Source organism: Artibeus jamaicensis, unplaced genomic scaffold (assembly GCF_021234435.1).
Source record: "Artibeus jamaicensis isolate MK-2021 breed Jamaican fruit bat unplaced genomic scaffold, CSHL_Jam_final contig_797, whole genome shotgun sequence".
Lineage (NCBI taxonomy): Eukaryota > Metazoa > Chordata > Mammalia > Chiroptera > Phyllostomidae > Artibeus > Artibeus jamaicensis.
This window is the reverse complement of record NW_026521977.1, coordinates 10,139,283-10,155,826: the sequence shown is the minus strand read 5'-3', so window position 1 is coordinate 10,155,826 and position 16,544 is coordinate 10,139,283. Positions and strand designations below refer to the sequence as shown.

General features: G+C 44.9%; 1 protein-coding gene across 2 annotated transcripts; it reads right to left on the bottom strand.

Annotated features, from left to right (window-relative positions):
• Window positions 1-1,142: 1,142 nt before the first annotated feature.
• On the bottom strand, window positions 1,143-16,201 carry HTATIP2 (HIV-1 Tat interactive protein 2). Of its 2 annotated transcripts, none has more exons than XM_037162157.2 (6): window positions 15,978-16,201; window positions 15,498-15,696; window positions 13,044-13,151; window positions 4,635-4,772; window positions 2,317-2,378; window positions 1,143-1,591 (listed from the first exon to the last, which is right to left on the bottom strand). In XM_037162157.2, exons 1-6 carry the CDS (start codon window positions 16,088-16,090, stop codon window positions 1,375-1,377), a joined length of 837 nt encoding a protein of 278 aa, XP_037018052.2. In that variant the 5' UTR covers window positions 16,091-16,201; the 3' UTR covers window positions 1,143-1,374. The 2 variants fall into 2 exon arrangements, with proteins under 2 accessions (XP_037018052.2, XP_037018061.2); XM_037162166.2 differs by having other exon boundaries at window positions 15,498-15,693.
• Window positions 16,202-16,544: the final 343 nt, after the last annotated feature.

The window sequence follows — 16,544 nt, the reverse complement described above, 5'->3', positions numbered from 1 at the left end:
AGAAACGCTTCTGAACCCTTAACTGCTACCCCTTAAAGCCCCTCCCAGAATCCTGGATGAGAAAGGCAGATTTGAACCTTGCCCCCTGTCTTCTCACCAGTCAACTGGCAAAGAAAGCTCTTCTTTTTTCAAAAGCCAGTGCCATAGTTTGGCTTCTATGTGTGGCGGGCAGGGGACCCTTGTTCTGTAACAACAGTACCATCTGTAAGGATTATTTCGAAGCAGGGGTGGTTAAAGGACAGACAGCCTGTTTAAAGGCTGGCACTTAGCAAGCAATTGATAAATGTTAACTGGTATTGTATCATCCTACTGGCCGAAATACTGCATATTACCCCAATACTTGGGCATGTTCAAACAATCTCACAGGCACCTGGGACTTGTCTGTTTTTATTCCACTGTTTAATTCTCCCGTGAATTATAGTATATAATAAATTATATAAGCTCAGTTATTATATATTCTGACAAAGCAGTAAGGCACAATGCTCTCTTAAACAATTACATGCAGTGAGGTCTGGGCACCTTGGAGACATAAATGTCAACAGTTTTAGAACAGAACTCATCTGCAGGTTGCAGAAGGTCTTCCCTGCTGCTGTCACTCTGCAGGCAGGCATTTCAGAGCTGGCTCCCCACCCAGTGGCACCAGAATCTCCAGGGGAACCTTAAACAAAACAACAGATTCCATGCCCATGCCCCAAAATTTCAGATTCAGAAGGCTGGAGGCAGGGCCCACGAAGCGCTACATTTGCAAAGTTCCCTGACCGACGTACAGTTGACGCTTGAACAGCATGTGGGTCAGGGGTGCCACCCCAGTGTACTTGAAAATTCGCAAATGACTTCTGACTCCCCCAAACTTAACTGTCCTCTACCCCTCAGAGCCAGAGGTTCTATGCCCACAGATTCAACCAACTTGGGATTGAAAACAAAATTTTTGATCTGCAATTGGGAATCTGTGGATGCAGAGGGCCAGCTGTACTAATAACAGCCTGTCTCCCCACTAACATAAACAGTAATGAATGCTTAGTGTGTTATGTATGGTATTATATACTGTATCCTTACGATAAAGGAAGGTGAAGAAAATGTTTGTAAGAAAAACCCAAGGAATATAAAATATATTTACGGCACTTACCAAAAACACGCCTGTGTAAGTGGACCTGCGCACTTCAAACCCGTGTTGTTCAAGGGCCAACCGCACACACGTGCACAGCCAGGCCCTGAACCGCCGGTGCAGTTCACAGTCAGTTTTTATTTCACTGGACCCGGTCAGCTGAAAGTAGTGAAACCATGGTCAAAGTGCTCCCTCTTTTAGACCCTCGAATTAGTGATTAGGTGGGGGCTGAGTTTTACAAAGAAGCATTTCTCAGGAGTGGTCCTGGCCTAAGAGCCGCCGGCCTTGCCCAGGCTGTGGATGGCAGCGTTGTCCAGCACTTCCCTCTTCTTGTCGCTCGGTCTCACTGCGTTGTTCAGCATCGCTCTGCACACAGTCGTCACTGGAACAGAATGCCCACTGGCCCAAGATGCTGGTAGGGAGCCAAAGAATTTCCTCACCAGCCATTCGGTTGGGCGAGATTCTTGCCTATCACATAAGAGAACTCTAAAGAGAAAAAAGGAAATAAATAAAAAGCAGAGTGAGAGATGGGAAATCACATTCAGACCACAGAAGGTATGATGAACTAAGCTGTGTGTGCTCAGTCCCCAGTGTGATTATATATGAGGACAGTGCCTTTAGGAAGGTAATTAAGGTTAGTTTTGGTCATAAGGGTGGGACCTAAGCTGATAGGACTGGTGTCCTTACGGTGGAGGAAGAGGTACCAGAGCTCACTGTCTCCACGCACACACAGAGGAAAGGTACGTGAAGACAGACAGGAGGCCGTCTACAAGCCGTGAGAGATGCCTCACCAGACACTAACCCCCCCCCCCCCCCCGGCATCTTGATCTTGGACTTCTAGTCTCTGGGACTGAGAAAATGAATTTTGTTGTTTAAGCCAGCCAGTGCAACATGTTACTCTGTTTTGACAGCCTGAACAGTCTAACACGGTGGGTAAAATTTTTTTAAAAAAGGTTTTCTTTGGTGCATGAATAAGATTTTTAAAAAGAAGGCAGCAAAAGCTACCCGGAAAATTCTACATTCTTCTGAACTTGGCATCACCGACTGTGGACCCCCTCCTTCAGAGCCAAAAGGTGGGCTCTTCAGAGAATAATCCACCTCCAGCCACTTCTTTACTATCTTAGATATCCTGGTGGTCAGCCTCTTCTCGTGAAAAACCACCTTCTGGGGATAACCAACAGCGGTGCACTCCGAGGCAGCATGGAACTCACCCAGGCCTAAATATGGAGTATCGGTCAAATTTTAACCCTTCCACTCTATCTTCTACTTCTCCCTGTTAAAAACAAACCAATAAACAAACACATTTTTAGTATTCAATCAAGACCAACTTATTAGAATGCTTACGAGAGAACAACCTGGGGTTTTGAAGGTAATCTGCTTCCGTGGGTCTCAACAGAACTGACCCTGGAACAACACAGATTGAAACTGCATGGGTCCACGTGCACATGGATTTTCTCAACAGGCTCACACAGTGCACGCACTCTGATGCTTTAAGGAAATGCACCACCCACACATGCGGAGGGCCGACTGTAGTCATACACGGATTTTTGACTGGTGGGAGGTCAGCACCTCTAAGCCCCATCTTGTTCAAGAATCCACTGTACTTGCAAATATCCTTACCAAGATTTTTAGATTCCAAAGAGTATGGGAAGTTAAGGCAGAGGCCATTTAATCCTAATATGCAGTAGGATTTTTAAAAAAAATATGTACTGCATGAATGAATGTCTCCATAGCCACCTACCCACTCATTTGACTGATATTAAAATAGATCCAGAGAGAATAAGTGACATGTTACAAATTCAACCATAAGAGAATGACCTGCCCTTAGCCCAGAACTGATGTTACAGGCTGGCAGACAGTACCTGTTTGGTTTCCAGCTAATTTCAGTGGGTTGGAAGACAGACCCACAGACCCTCTCTGTTGCTCATTTCCTAACGAACCACACCAAATGTTACGAGGCAGTGAGATTACATCTAGATGACACTTTAAATTAAATCTGCAAAATGAACCAGGCATCTCTACGAACAGAAATGCCAGAGGAGCTCGGTCACGGGGACATCTAACACCTAAAGGGCCTGCAAATTAAGCAGTGTGCACTCCTCCTCCTCCTTGGCCTGTTCATACCATTTATATGGCACTGAACCTGTCACATCCTACAATCCTAGGTAGCTTCTTAAATACATTTTTAATTAATTTTTTAGTATATTCACAGAGTTGTGCCACCTTTACCCACAATCTTAAAAGATTTCATCATCCCAAAAAGTAACCCAGCACAAGGAGCACTCACTCCCATCCCTTCTCTCTGAGCATGAGCCTGAGCCTGAGCCAACCACTAATCTATCTCTACAGATTTGCCTATTCTGGACATTTCATATGAATGGAATTGCTCACGTTGCAGACTTTCCTGACTGGCCTCTCTCATTTAGCATAATGTTTTCAAGGTTTGCTCATGTTGTAGCATATATTATTCCTTTCTGTAGTTGAATGATATATTTCCTATGTATATACCACATTTTATCCACCATCTCTTCATCAGCTGCTGAATACTTGGGTTGTTTCCATTCTAGCTCTTAGGAATAATGCTTTTATGAACATTCAGACATAAGTTTCTATGTGGACAGTTTTCTTAGCTTTTTACAAAGATGTGTCTGTAAAAAGCTAAGAAAACTGTCCCAGCAGTGTGAGTAAGAGTTAACACAGCAGGCTGAGGCTACTACCTTAAAAAAAAAAGTTTGCTTGCAAAGTTGGCCTTTGGCTTGGGAACTTGGGTTGCAGGACTGTTCCTGTCACTACCTGACATGGGTGGTTTACTGTGCCCAAACTATTTGTACAAACAATGTGGTTGATGCAGAACACTTGCTTTGCTTTTAATTTTGTCTAATCTGAGGGCACCTACGTGACCGGCCCCTTAAAAGCCCTGGACTCCTGAGCTGAGGCGGAGTCCCCTGGTGGACAGTGCTCACTGCTGGAGAGACTAAGCACGGGCAGCCCCGCTGGGAGAGAATGCTTGCAAGCTCGCACCTAGTTTGCTCCAGACCTCACTCTGCACTTTACCGATTTTACATCCTTTCACTGTACTAAACCATAGCAGGAGGATGACTATATTCTGAGTCCTGTGAGACCTTCTAGCAAATTCCCACACTTAAGGGTCCTCCAGAACAAACATATTATAAATTCCTGGAGGACATGAACCCTACACAATAGTAAGGAAGTCATCTACTTTGGAAAAGTTTAAGAGTCACTGCCTCAAAGTCTCTTCTCATGTTAAGACTCGATGCTGATTCCAAGAGCGGAGCTGCCCTATCTCACTTTATGATGACCAGATAGTCAACAGGCGGTAAGACACTGAAAATTATCTCTCAAATCCCTCCTGTTTACTACAGATATTCCTGCAAAAAACAGCTCCTGTAGCTATAAAAATGGGTAATACAATGCACTTACTGCATTTTTATATTATTTAGCATTCTGTTATTTAGTACTGCCAATTACTCAGAATACTCCAGTATATGTAAAGGAATTATGTACAAACCTTAACTTGCAGATAAAGAAAACTGCTCGACTTATCAGCTCCTTTAGAGGACAGCAAGTTGAAATGTTTGCACCCTCCAGCTTTTGCCAGCTCTGCAGATTTCAGGACATAATCTCGATCAACACGAACAAACCCTTCCTGAGGGAAAGAAGATGAGTTATTTCCACAAAGCTGTACGTGCATCTTAAAGATTCCTACTCTGCTTGAGTGGCAGGCCAGGAGCCCTGGTGGGGGGCAGGGAGCAGAGTCTAAATAAAATGCATCCAAGCGATATGTGAACAGGCCCTGGGAAGGGCTCCCAGTATGATCCTCAGGATAGACTGCCAGCATTAGTAGCAAGGCCAGACTGAAAAATCAAAGGCAATGGGTGAACTGGGTGTTGTTTTTCTTCTGGTTTAAAAAAATTAAATAAAAACAAAAACAAATACACAAAATGACATTGAAACACAGACACCAAACAAACTGGCAAGGAGCAAGAGGAACAATATGATCAGGCTGCGAAACTGCTTTTAGTCGTACATTTGTCTTTTAATAACGTTACCATGTCGCCGCCCCCTCTCTGTTTTCTCTGCATCAACTCTAACATGGTAGGGTCTCAAAGCAGGCTGGGGACACTACCCAGGCTCTATGAGAATAGTCTATTTAATCTCCCATTTTTTGTGTATGTTTTACAACATACTTTACATATTAGCAAAAAGTGCATCCTCAGTTTTTTTTTACTGACGGGTGTAATCAAGAATGTTTGGAGACCCCAGTCTAGACTCTGTCTAGTGAGGGTAGTGGTTGGGTCTTTCTTCCAAGGTCACATCTCAGCACTAAGTACTCGCCCAGCTCATGGTAGGTGCTCCAAAAATATTTGAACGTATAAATTAAAGTCCAATGAAAGCAGAGAAAAGACAAATCCAATTAGAAAAGAAAAGGACTAAGAGGTAATGAAAGGAAGAGGGGAGAGGATTATGCAAACAATGGAATACAGACTCCTTTCCAGGGCCTCGCGGAGGGACACATGCCTGTCCCCAGGCAAGGGAATTCAAGGTAGCAACGTTTCTTGGGACAACCAAATACCTGGCATCCTCAGACTCAAGACAACTGAAGAGAAGTCTCAAATCTACCAAAGCTGAACCCCACAGGGAGCCACGGTTATGTAAATGAGGTTTTATAGCATGAGGATTCTAAACGTGAAGGTTGATTCCTGCCCCAACGATTTTTTAAATTAAAAATTTGCCCTATGGTCATTAGGGTCCTAAATGGTTCAGTTCGTATGGAGATGTGTATCCTTCACAGAGTGATAGAAACATCGCCTGAGCAAATGTCACATCCAACCCCCTCACTACGGAGAAAATAAGCTCGGGTGGTCCCGTGAACTGCCGGCTCATAAGAGAGAGCTGGGGGCACAGTGCGAATTGTGCCCGCTGTTCCTGTTTTACCTCACACTACCTCCAGCCAACAAAAATGACTAACTCATCCTTGGTGTAGGCGGAACAATGGCCCTCCAAGACATCTACTTCCTAATCCCCACACCTGTGAGTATTAGGTTACATGGCAAAGATACATATGGTGGCCAAACGGAGAGGGGGGTTGAGGGGGTAGGTGGAAAAGTGGAAGAGATTAAGATGTACAAGTTGCCAGATAGAAAAACAGTCACAGGGATGAAAAGCACAGCATGGGAACATAGTCAGTAACATCTGTAATAACTATGTATGGTGTCCAGTGGGTACTAGACTTACTAGAGTGGTCACTTCATAAGTTTGTAAATGTCTAATCACTACATTGTACATCTTAAACTAATATAAAATTGTATGTCAACAGTAACTGAAAAAAATTTTTAAAGAATAAAAGGGGAAATTAAGATTATAAATGGAATTAAGGTTGCTAATCAATCAGCTGGTCTAAAAATAAGATTATTCTGTATCATCTAACTGGGCCAAAGTAATAGCAAGAGTCCTTAAAAGTAGAAAAGAGAAGCAGAAGAGGCTAGAGTTCAGCAATGTGGGAAGCACTTGATTGCCCCACCGCTGGCCTTAAAGATGGAGGGAGGTAACCATGAACCAATGAGTGTGGGTGACCTTGAAAAGCTAGAGAAGGGAACGAAATGGATTCCCCCCTAGAGCAAATCCCCTTTTAACTCAGCAAAGTCCATGTGGGGCTTCTAACTTACAAAACTGTAAAATTATACAAGTATGTTGTTTTAAGCCACTAAATTTGAGGCAATATGTTACAGCAGCCATAGAATACTAAAACAGAATTCGAGTTAAAAACAGTAGCCCGAAGCATAAAAGAAAATTGAACAGATTGTAAGTATAGAGCTTGATGAATTTTCATAAACTGAACATTACCCATCAACCAGTTCCTAAACCTAGAACTGGAATTTGGGGGTAAATTACTATTACCCCCAAAGCCTCTCTTGTCCTCCATTCTCATCACTCACAGCACAGCTGTAACCACCTGCAGGGCGGCGTTATTTTTCTGCCTCACTTTAGGGAATATAAACTGAACTCTCAACGAGTGAATCAGCACCATCTCCTTTTGTGTCGTGTACTTTGACGTTCTACCTTAACTGACTCACTGACCTGTCCCACACACTCACCCAGACTTACGTTGTTGCTTTTTTAAATCAGTGCGGAACAAATCAATTTTAATTCTCAGCACATCCTGAGATGGCTCAGATTCTCCTCTGAGCCATTTTCTGAAATGAGATTTTATATGTGCTGAACGTGTGCCAAGAAAAACAATCCAAAACTATATAGAAAAATTCTAAAACACTCAATTTCTCTTCCATGTCTAATTCTTCCCCTCATTCCAATTCACCAGAACTCTGATTTTAATAACAGGTTCATTATTCATAATGAAATGACATCGTTGACTAGTGAAATAAATCCCTTTTTGTTGTTGCTGTGGCTTTAGCACTATTTCTTGGAAGGTGCATTAAAGTTGTCTCTGTTAAAATGCTTTTCTTTCATCAGTTTCTTTAAAAACAAGGGAAGATTCAGCCAATCACAAGTCTCTAGACCGACGCTGTCTCTCTCTCTTAATCCAGGGCCAGTAAAGGGATAATTTGACTAAACTGAGACCCTAATTTACTTGGCTTTAGTTCTGGATCAGCCTCTCCTTAATAGAGTGCTGTCGGCTCCAATTGTTTGATGGAAATTAAAGTGACATAAATACCATGGGACTTTTCCAATCTGATTAGTCAGCAAAGGCACATCAATACCACCCTAGCCATCAGACGCTGGCGTCCTTCCTTTCACCGGCCTCGCTGACGACTGACAACGGCTCCTTGAAGGAGGAGCACCCACGCCGCTGCGGAGACCCCCACGCTTAGCCCATCATCCCCGCTCAATGGGCCCCGTTGACAAGGTGCCCACACCTTTCTCCACCGCTGTTCTCCGGACAAAGCTAAATATTGTTTTATGAGCAATCAATGGCTGTTAATCCAAACCGATTTCACAAATCCTCTGAGCCCTCAAGCTGATTATAAATATGCATTTCCCAAGCACACAAATTTTGAATTTCATTTCCCCAACCCTGATGTGTGCCCTTTCAGCTGGTGAATGAAACTCAAAACCAAAGGGGTCAATGGCATTCAGGGACTTAGAAACCAAACATAAATGTGGATCCTGCTGACTGACTCAGAGGTATCAACACACATCAGGTTTTTTTGGAGTGAGGAAGAGTCCATTTGTAGATAGAAAGGAGCTATCTTTAAAATTGTATTATTAACACCTTTTCTTGTTCTCTAGCTCCTCAAATAAAAAAATAGAAAAACAAACTAAAATGAACTACTCCATATCCCAGAAACACAATTTCTGGAAAAACCGTATATAGTTTCCTTAACCATATGGCGGGAGAAAAGACATCTCTTCTGAGAGCATGAAGTCCGTTATGCTATTGTGTCTCTATCATCCTGTAGTTGGTGTGCTCTCCTCCAAGCTAGGAATCAGAATTCCTTCTAAAAAGGGAATTGATTAAGTAAGTTCCCACTATAAATTTAGTTCCCCCAAGCCCTTTTGGATGGGTAAACACAATGTAATACGACTCAGCAGACATATCTTCATATACTCCACGAATATCTAGGGAGACAAATTCTCCAATTACTTTTTTTTTAATCCTCACCTGAGGACATTTTTTCATTGCTTTTAGAAAGAGGGGAGGAGTGGAGTGGGGGGTAGAGAGAGATAGAAACCTTGGTCGGTTGCCTCCCATATGTGCCCCGAGAGGGGGTCGAACCCGCAACCTAGGTCTGTGCCTTGACCAGGGATCGAACCTGGAACCTTTTGGTCCATGGGACTGCACTCCAACCAACTGAGCCACACTGGTCGGGGTTCCAATTACCCTTTACTCAAGTCTTACTAAAATCCAAAGCTACTAAATATTTCTTCCAATCTTCTTTACTAGTGCTTGAAAACTGGGAACACTCTGGCTTAAGAACACCTCATCCACATCCAACAAGGTATTTTGGCAATGACTGATACGACAAGCAAGCATGCCAAAAAGACTCAAGGTCAGAAGGAAGCTTTTCCAAGAAGGGCAGATCTATCGTTCTGTAAAGGGTCGTACTTAGCCATATCTCTGCTTCAGATTCTTTCTCCTTTATCCCAACCCTATCCATTAGACTAGAAAGCAGAGATGCTGATGAACAACAAATCTTATAATCTGATGCCCCATTTGTCTGTCTCCTTCCAGGCGGGCATCTCTGTATTTGATGTACAGTGGTGGAACCAAGGTCCTGGTTAGAGGAAGAGCTCTGGATAGAAAAATAAAACCTACACAGAGGATTCACGAGTAAACCTCTATGTTCTCACAGAATTCTTCCCTTTGGGCATTCTTGTCTCTGTGTCATGAAAGTCAAAGCACTCTGCAGGCCGAATGGCCTTCAGTGGCCCCTCCCTCTCGGACAAGGAGGCGTGGCCCCTCCCTCTCGGACAAGGAGGCGTGGCCCCTCCCTCTCGGACAAGGAGGCGTGGCCCCTCCCTCTCGGACAAGGAGGCGTGGCCCCCGGGACCTACCCACGTTCGCAAGGTCCCACAGCCGCCTGGTATCCAAACGGAGCCTCTGATCTGGGCCCCTCAAACCATCTACAACCTTGTCACTTCACAAGTCCCTCCTAGACATCAAATAAAACAGTGGAAACTACAACAGGAGTGAGTAACCTTTTCCTGTAAAGGCTGAGATAGTAAATATTTTCACATTTGCTGGCTTCTGTTGCAATTTCAAGGCTCTGACACCATGGTGTGAAAGCAGCCATACATCACAAAGTGATGAGAAGAGCTATGTTCCAATGAAACTGAATGGATAACTTAAATTTCTTATATTTTCACATGTTGTGACATATTCCTCTTTTCAATTTTTTAACCATTTAAAAGTATTAAAACAGTCTTAGCTCCTGGGCTATACAAAAACAGGTGGGCTATATTTGGCCCACAGTCTGTGTTTGCACGCCGCTGGACTAGAACAACGTATCATTAGAATCAGAAGCCGTGAGACTATAATGATACCTAATACAGGTTACAGCGGCTGCATTAATCACATGAACGGTGTCATCCATTCAAAAGATTCCAAGAACCCGGACTGCTGGGGCCTACGCCTACCTAGTAGGTGAGGAGACAAAGAGGTGAGACCACATCATATCACCGCAAACCACCTAACCAAATCCTTTTCCTAACACCAGTCAAGGGAAAACACGATTCTCAGTGGCATCTTTGCTCTTCACCCCAGACCATGTAGATCTGGCCTTCCAAGGCTATTTCAACCTTCACTAGCACACAAGTTACTCATTAAAGCAAGATGAAGCTATCCGGGACTGAAGTACCAGAAATACCAACCAGTGAGGAAGACTGATTATGCCAATGCCTCCTGGAAGTAGGTCCGGCAGGAAAAGGAGCGCTGGCTGCACCCGAACCTCCCAAGGAGCCTGCTTAAAATACGGTTTCCGAGCAAGTGACCCAGTAAATATGGATTCGGGCCAACTTGGGAAATCACCGCATTGATTAGACAGCTAGGGCTTGCGAGCATGAAAAGGAAGATTAGCCATAACCAGCTACTGCTAAAGGAATGGTTTTCCAAACAGCTGAAGAAGTTAACAGACCTATCCCTAGTGCTAGTTGCAACGGAAATCTGGGGAGACTTAATTTTATGGGTTTCAGTTTTTCCCCCAAAATCCATAGGGTGAAGTTCTGACCTCTAGTACCTCAGAATATGACTTTATTTGTTCATTTGTTCATTACAGATGTAATTCGTTAAGATGAGGACACACAGAATAGTGCAGTTCTTAGTCCAATTTGACTAGTGTCATTATAACAAGAAGACATTTTAGTCATAGCCACACATGCAGGGAAAATACCAGGTGAAGAGACACCCATCTCTAAGGCAGCCATCTCTAAGTCGAGGAGAGAAGCCTGGGAAACTCCTTCCTCCCAGCCCTCAGTAGGAACCAGTCCTGCCACACCCTGATCTCGCTCAGACTTCCAGCCTCCAGAACTGGGAAGCAGTGAATGTCTGTTGTTTAAACTGCCTGGTTATGGTGCTTTATTATAACAGCCCTGAAAAATACTGAAGGTCACAGGAGGAACAGCTGTCTGCTCGGTGGGGGGAGGGGGTGGACTTTAACACTGAGACGGAAACCCTTTCTTTAGGTGTCTCTACTGGAGTCTCAGATTGCTAAGGCAAAATGAGGGGTGTCCCAGTTACAAAGCGACGACAGAATGACCCGAGGCAGAGCTGCCACCACCAGCTGTGCCGGATCCATCTGAGGGTGGCTCTCTACACAGAAGGCTGCCGACCCAGAACAGCAGGGGGAGCGAGCTTGGAAATCCACAACCCCGTCCAACTGTGATTACTGAGCCGCTCCTGAATGCTCACCTCTTTTAAATTGCCCGAAGTTATCACAACCTCCAAAGTTTATGTTGTGTCCAATCTAAATTAGTTTTTTTAAAAAAGACTCTGGAGGAAACGTCAGCTTTCTGTCACTATCGTCTTAAACCATTTAGACCCTGACTCATTTCTGAGACTATTTAGCTCACCAGTCTCCTGCTTACTAAAAAGTATTCTAAATAGGAAAGATAGCCAATGCCTCTGAATAAAATTGCACTACACGATGTGATTGCCACATAGCAATTTATACTCTCCCTAGAGCTCCCCGTGAAGATTCGCTTTTATGTCATGGAAATCAACTGCTCTATGCCTAATGCAGTGTTTGTCTGTTTGTTTTATTTTGCTGAGTCACCGCCAAAACCAGGTTGGCATTTCAGACAGGACAAAACTTTTTCAGTGCTTTTAGAGGGCACACCGCTTGTGAGTGTCCCTGGGGCAAAAAGGACAGCGCTAGCCGCTGGGCAGGAACATGACCCTTTCTAGGAGACAGACTGCACCAAATCCTGGCGCAGAGCTCAGAACCCAGCTGTATCCAAAGCGGATGTGGTAGAACTGCAGAAGATTTGGAAATAGATCCCTACTGGAAGTATAAATAGAACTGAATAGAAGAAGAGAATTATTCTTTGGTTCATCAGGAGGAATACAACCAAGGCTGACTCCTTGGGTGGTATATGCTAACAGTTCCTAAAACTGTGTTCTTCTGATGACTCCGACGCATGGGCTGTTTATAACCCTGTGGTTAGCCCCCGCAGCAGCACGGTGGTCCTGCATAATTAACGGACACATTTAGCTCCAGTAAGTAAATTCTGCTGCAGGGACAAAGGATAGCCAAAGTATAAGGTAAACAAGCTAGACTAACACTTGCCCAAGATCTATGATGTAAGCTATGACTCCTAACTATGTAGTAAACTCTGACTTCTGGATAGGGGCTGATACAATTTAGAGAACCATTAAAAAGAAAATTAAATTCGTGTTGGAACAGTGCTGCGTCAGTTGGGGCTGAATCACCGCAGGGGTTGAATCATCGCAGGAGGAGGGAGGCTGAGTCACCCCTGGAGGCACATCAGCTGAATCGTGCCCCTGGGCCGATGCTCTGTCCCAGAGGTTTGAAGCTTGGCAGGAAAAGAGGTTGAAGCTGACCACTCAAGTGAGAGAGAATGCTGTAAGTTTGAAACATTTACAAAGAGAAAGGGAAAAAAAGCACAAAAGTAACTGACAGCACAAGCCAGTTACTTTTACCCCCGCTGTGATGGTCTGCCTTGGCCGGGGGACAGGGTGACAGCAACGTGCACAAGACCGTGTAAATATGCACAATGTCCCCAGCTTGCGGGCCTGCTCTCAAGGATTACTTTGAAGGAAAGATGAACTTGTCATTGCTATTTAAAGTACAACAACGGCTAGGGCAACAAATGAAATTTGAAATGATAAGAGCTGATTTACATTAAAGCACTGCAAAAAAAGTAAAGAAAAAGTGAGCAAAACAGGAATTTCTGACATTACTAGCCAGGGAACATGGGTAAGGGTGCATTTCTGCCTTACCGCCCCAGCTTTGGCTCTTGTGGTGCCCAGGCAACAGAATCCAACGTCATGGCCTTGAAAGGCGGACGCGTAGTCATCCAGCTTTTCAAAATCCACCACTTCTTGATTCTAGACGACAAGGACATGGTTATATATAACTTGACATTATTTTTAAAAATACCCCTCGACAGCCCTGACTGGTGTGGCTCAGTGGATTAGGCACAGGCCTGTGAAGCAAAGGATCGCTGGTTCGATTCCCAGTCGGGGCACATGCCTGTGCTGTGGGCCAGGTCCTCAGTGGGGGACGCATGAGAGGCAGCCACACATTGATGTTTCTCTCCCTCTCTTTCTCCCTTCCTTCCCCTCCCTCTAGAAATAAATTTTTTTAAATACCCCTCTACATTTACATTTAAAGAATTACAAGACATTACTGAAGAGTCTGCCCCCTTAACACCAAATTTTGCGAGCTCATGTTCTCCCACCAAAACCCAACGAATCTGGATTCAAAATCCACAATGCACTGATATGGCCACAGTGCACACACTTGGACTAGGGGTGATCCAGACCTCTAAGGGCAGGTTCAGTTATAGTTTCCTCCATGGAAACATAAAAGACCTGTCTGCACATCACCAGAAGGAGCACCAATGGGCTTATAAGGTGGGAGCAGGGAATGGTGTTTGGTATCTCAAGTGCCTAGGTTGGAGTCCTGGGCCCGCCACTTCCTAAACATGTAATTTTGGCCAAGTTATTTTATCATATGCCTCATCAGTAAAATGTAATTGATAATCTTTCCTAGATCCCAATCCGTGAACCATCTGCATTAAAATCCACCTGCAAATGGATACTTGATAAAAGGGCATATTCTTAGGTATCAGACCAATACTTCTGGGTCAGAAACTTCACTTTTTAAAAAAAAAAATCCTCACCCTAAGATATTTTTTGTTGATTTGAGAGAGAGAGAGGAAGGGAGAGAGAAACATTGGTCTGAGAAACATCGATTGGTTGCCCCTTGTATATGTCCTGACCAGGGATCGAACCAGCAAGCTTTCGATGTACGGAACAATGCTCCAACCAACTGAGCCAGCCTGCTGGGACAAAAACTTCACTTTTAATAAGCACCCTTGGAAATTCTCATGCTCACTGAAATTTAAGAACCTTTATCTAACCTAGGAAGTTTGCTGTGAAACTTAAAAAAGAAAGTATGAGCTCAGTTCCCATCCATCATCCAGGAGTTCACATAAAATGATGCTTTCCTGCCCTCTCCTCAACTCTTTCAAAGTAATTTTTCTGGCACTGTTCACAGTGCTGGAGAAAAATGTTTGCATAAAGTGCCTGACCAAAAGATGTGCCACCAAAATAGACTATCAAAGCACGGAACTTGATTTCAGTTTCTAATTACCTGAAGTATCAGACACACCCAATAAAACCAGACTGTGAAGACTACATGTTACTGCCTGCGTCTGAGCAAAGCTGTCCATTTTAAACAGAAATTTCCTGATGGACCAAAGGCGTGCAAAATGACGTGAACACAGACCTACAGGAGTCAAGAGCATTTATTAGTGAGACCACCTGTTATCTGGAAGTTTCCACCTGTGAAACCTGTGGGACCAAGTTCTATAATTAGGGGGTCTCAGGATTACACCATAATTTACTGAAGCTCAGACTTCAAATACAGAATCTGGCATAAGTAACACCGGCTTGAGTGTGGTTGATAGGGTAATAATATGAGTGTCATAATTTATAGTTTTAATTTGACATTTCACCTAAAATGGCATATGGTATGCTTGAGTGTGCTATTGTTACGTTACAGAATTACAAGCTTATGATTTTGTAATAAAAGATTCCATAGTAAAAAAAGGTATTATTTTTGCCAGGCCCTGTACTTAGGGAGTATGCACCAGGCCGAAGTGTGGTGTATTGCCTGGTTAACCAGACAAGTGTAAAGGAAAGTGAAAGTGACAAAGGAAGTCAGGGGAAGGAATATTCTTCTACAGACAAAAGGCTGCAGCCCTGGGAAGTCGGGCAGGGCAAATTCTTATTAGTGAATAACCTTCCTCTCACTGCCATAGATCGTTCCTGCTCTGAAAACCGTCTTCTGATTCACTGACGACATTCATGTCAAGTGGACAGGGAAACAAAACAAGCTGAGTGGACTGTGTCTAGAACCCAGCTTCAGTGACACTGAAAACAATGGTGGTCTCTGCCTCCCACTACAACCTGGGCCCAGCCTTACAGGTGCGCAGACTGAGAGAAGCCCTTTGCCCAAGGGCACAAGTGAGATGTGGCCCACAGACGCCTGCAGTCCAGGACTCCAGCTTTCAGGAGGGGCTCTCACAGGCCAGTCTTGGCCACATTCTGATCACCTCTCGCAGCGCCCACCACCACTGGCGGGCAAAGTTCAACCTTTAAGCATGAAATTTGTCCACCAGGTAGAATCAGTGCGTGTACATTTTGAGTCTCAGCTCAAATACCCACCACATTTTTATAAGCTTCCTCATCAAAAGTCAGCTTCCTCCGGCCAATGATTGTGACTTTGGAAAACAGGCTCTGTTCCAGTATTTCTTTTAAGAGCTTTCTGCCGGTTTCCCCACTGGCGCCCAAAATAAAGACGGATTTGTTCTGCATCCTGAAGTCTTCCCGAAGCTTGGTCAGCGTCGCTGTCTCAGCCATGCTACTGAAATAATACCAACAGGTACTGATGTTATGATGTTTAAGGGATAACCTGGCTTTCCGTGGGGGACAAGGAATGTTTATTTGTCCTGGAGGAAGACATCGTTACTCTCCGTAGGGCCCGGGAGAAAGCGCTGAGTCACCTGCAGGGCGGGTGCCAACCCAAACCCCGGAAGGAGCTGTGGGCAGGTACCTCGTTCCCCTTGGTACCCTCGGTCCCGGCCCCTCCTTCCTCTGCCCAAAGAGTGCGGGAGTCCAGCTCTGTCCCCTGAGCGGAGGGGTTACCTTGAGCCGGCCCCCGGCCCCGCGTCCTCACACCACAGCAGGAGCAGGGCGGTTACCAGCGCGGCAACCGCCGCCACTGCTGCTCCTGCGCTCAGGGACTTGGACCAATGCATCCGGGCATCCCTCCTTCCCTGGGGTTCCTTGTCCCCTTGCCCCTTACAGCTGATGTCCCCCCAGATCCGCCGAGGGTCTGAAGTGGCCACGCCCACGCCTACCCAGCTACGTCTTCCCGGTGCTTTCGGGTGCGGCTGACTGGCCCCGCCCATAGGGCGGGACCTGGTTAAAGGGACGGACGGTTCCCTCCGAGGCCTGAGTGCTGGTCACGTGAGCGGGAGAGCAGGTGCGCTGCACAGGGCAAGGTGTGACACTTGCAGACCCCAGGACCCTCTCCCTGGCGTTCTTCTTCACCAGCTGGGCTGCGCTCTCCCATATCCAGGGTTTAAGCCAATACACCTTTGCTGGTCCCTTTCTAAAACCTGTAATTTCAATTGTGTATCAGACATTTTCATCCCAACTTCACCATGTCAAAAACTTAACCCTTGCCATCCAAACCCCCCCCCAAAGAGG

Coding starts and splice junctions, on each gene's coding strand:
- HTATIP2 (XM_037162157.2), bottom strand. CDS start 16,090: ATGCATTGGTCCAAGTCCCTGAGCGCAGGAGCAGCAGTGGCGGCGGTT. Junction 13,152..15,497: donor AGGAAGCTTATAAAAATGTG/GTGGGTATTTGA, acceptor CTTGTCGTCTAG/AATCAAGAAGTGGTGGATTT. Junction 4,773..13,043: donor CAAGAGCCAAAGCTGGGGCG/GTAAGGCAGAAA, acceptor TCTTTCCCTCAG/GAAGGGTTTGTTCGTGTTGA.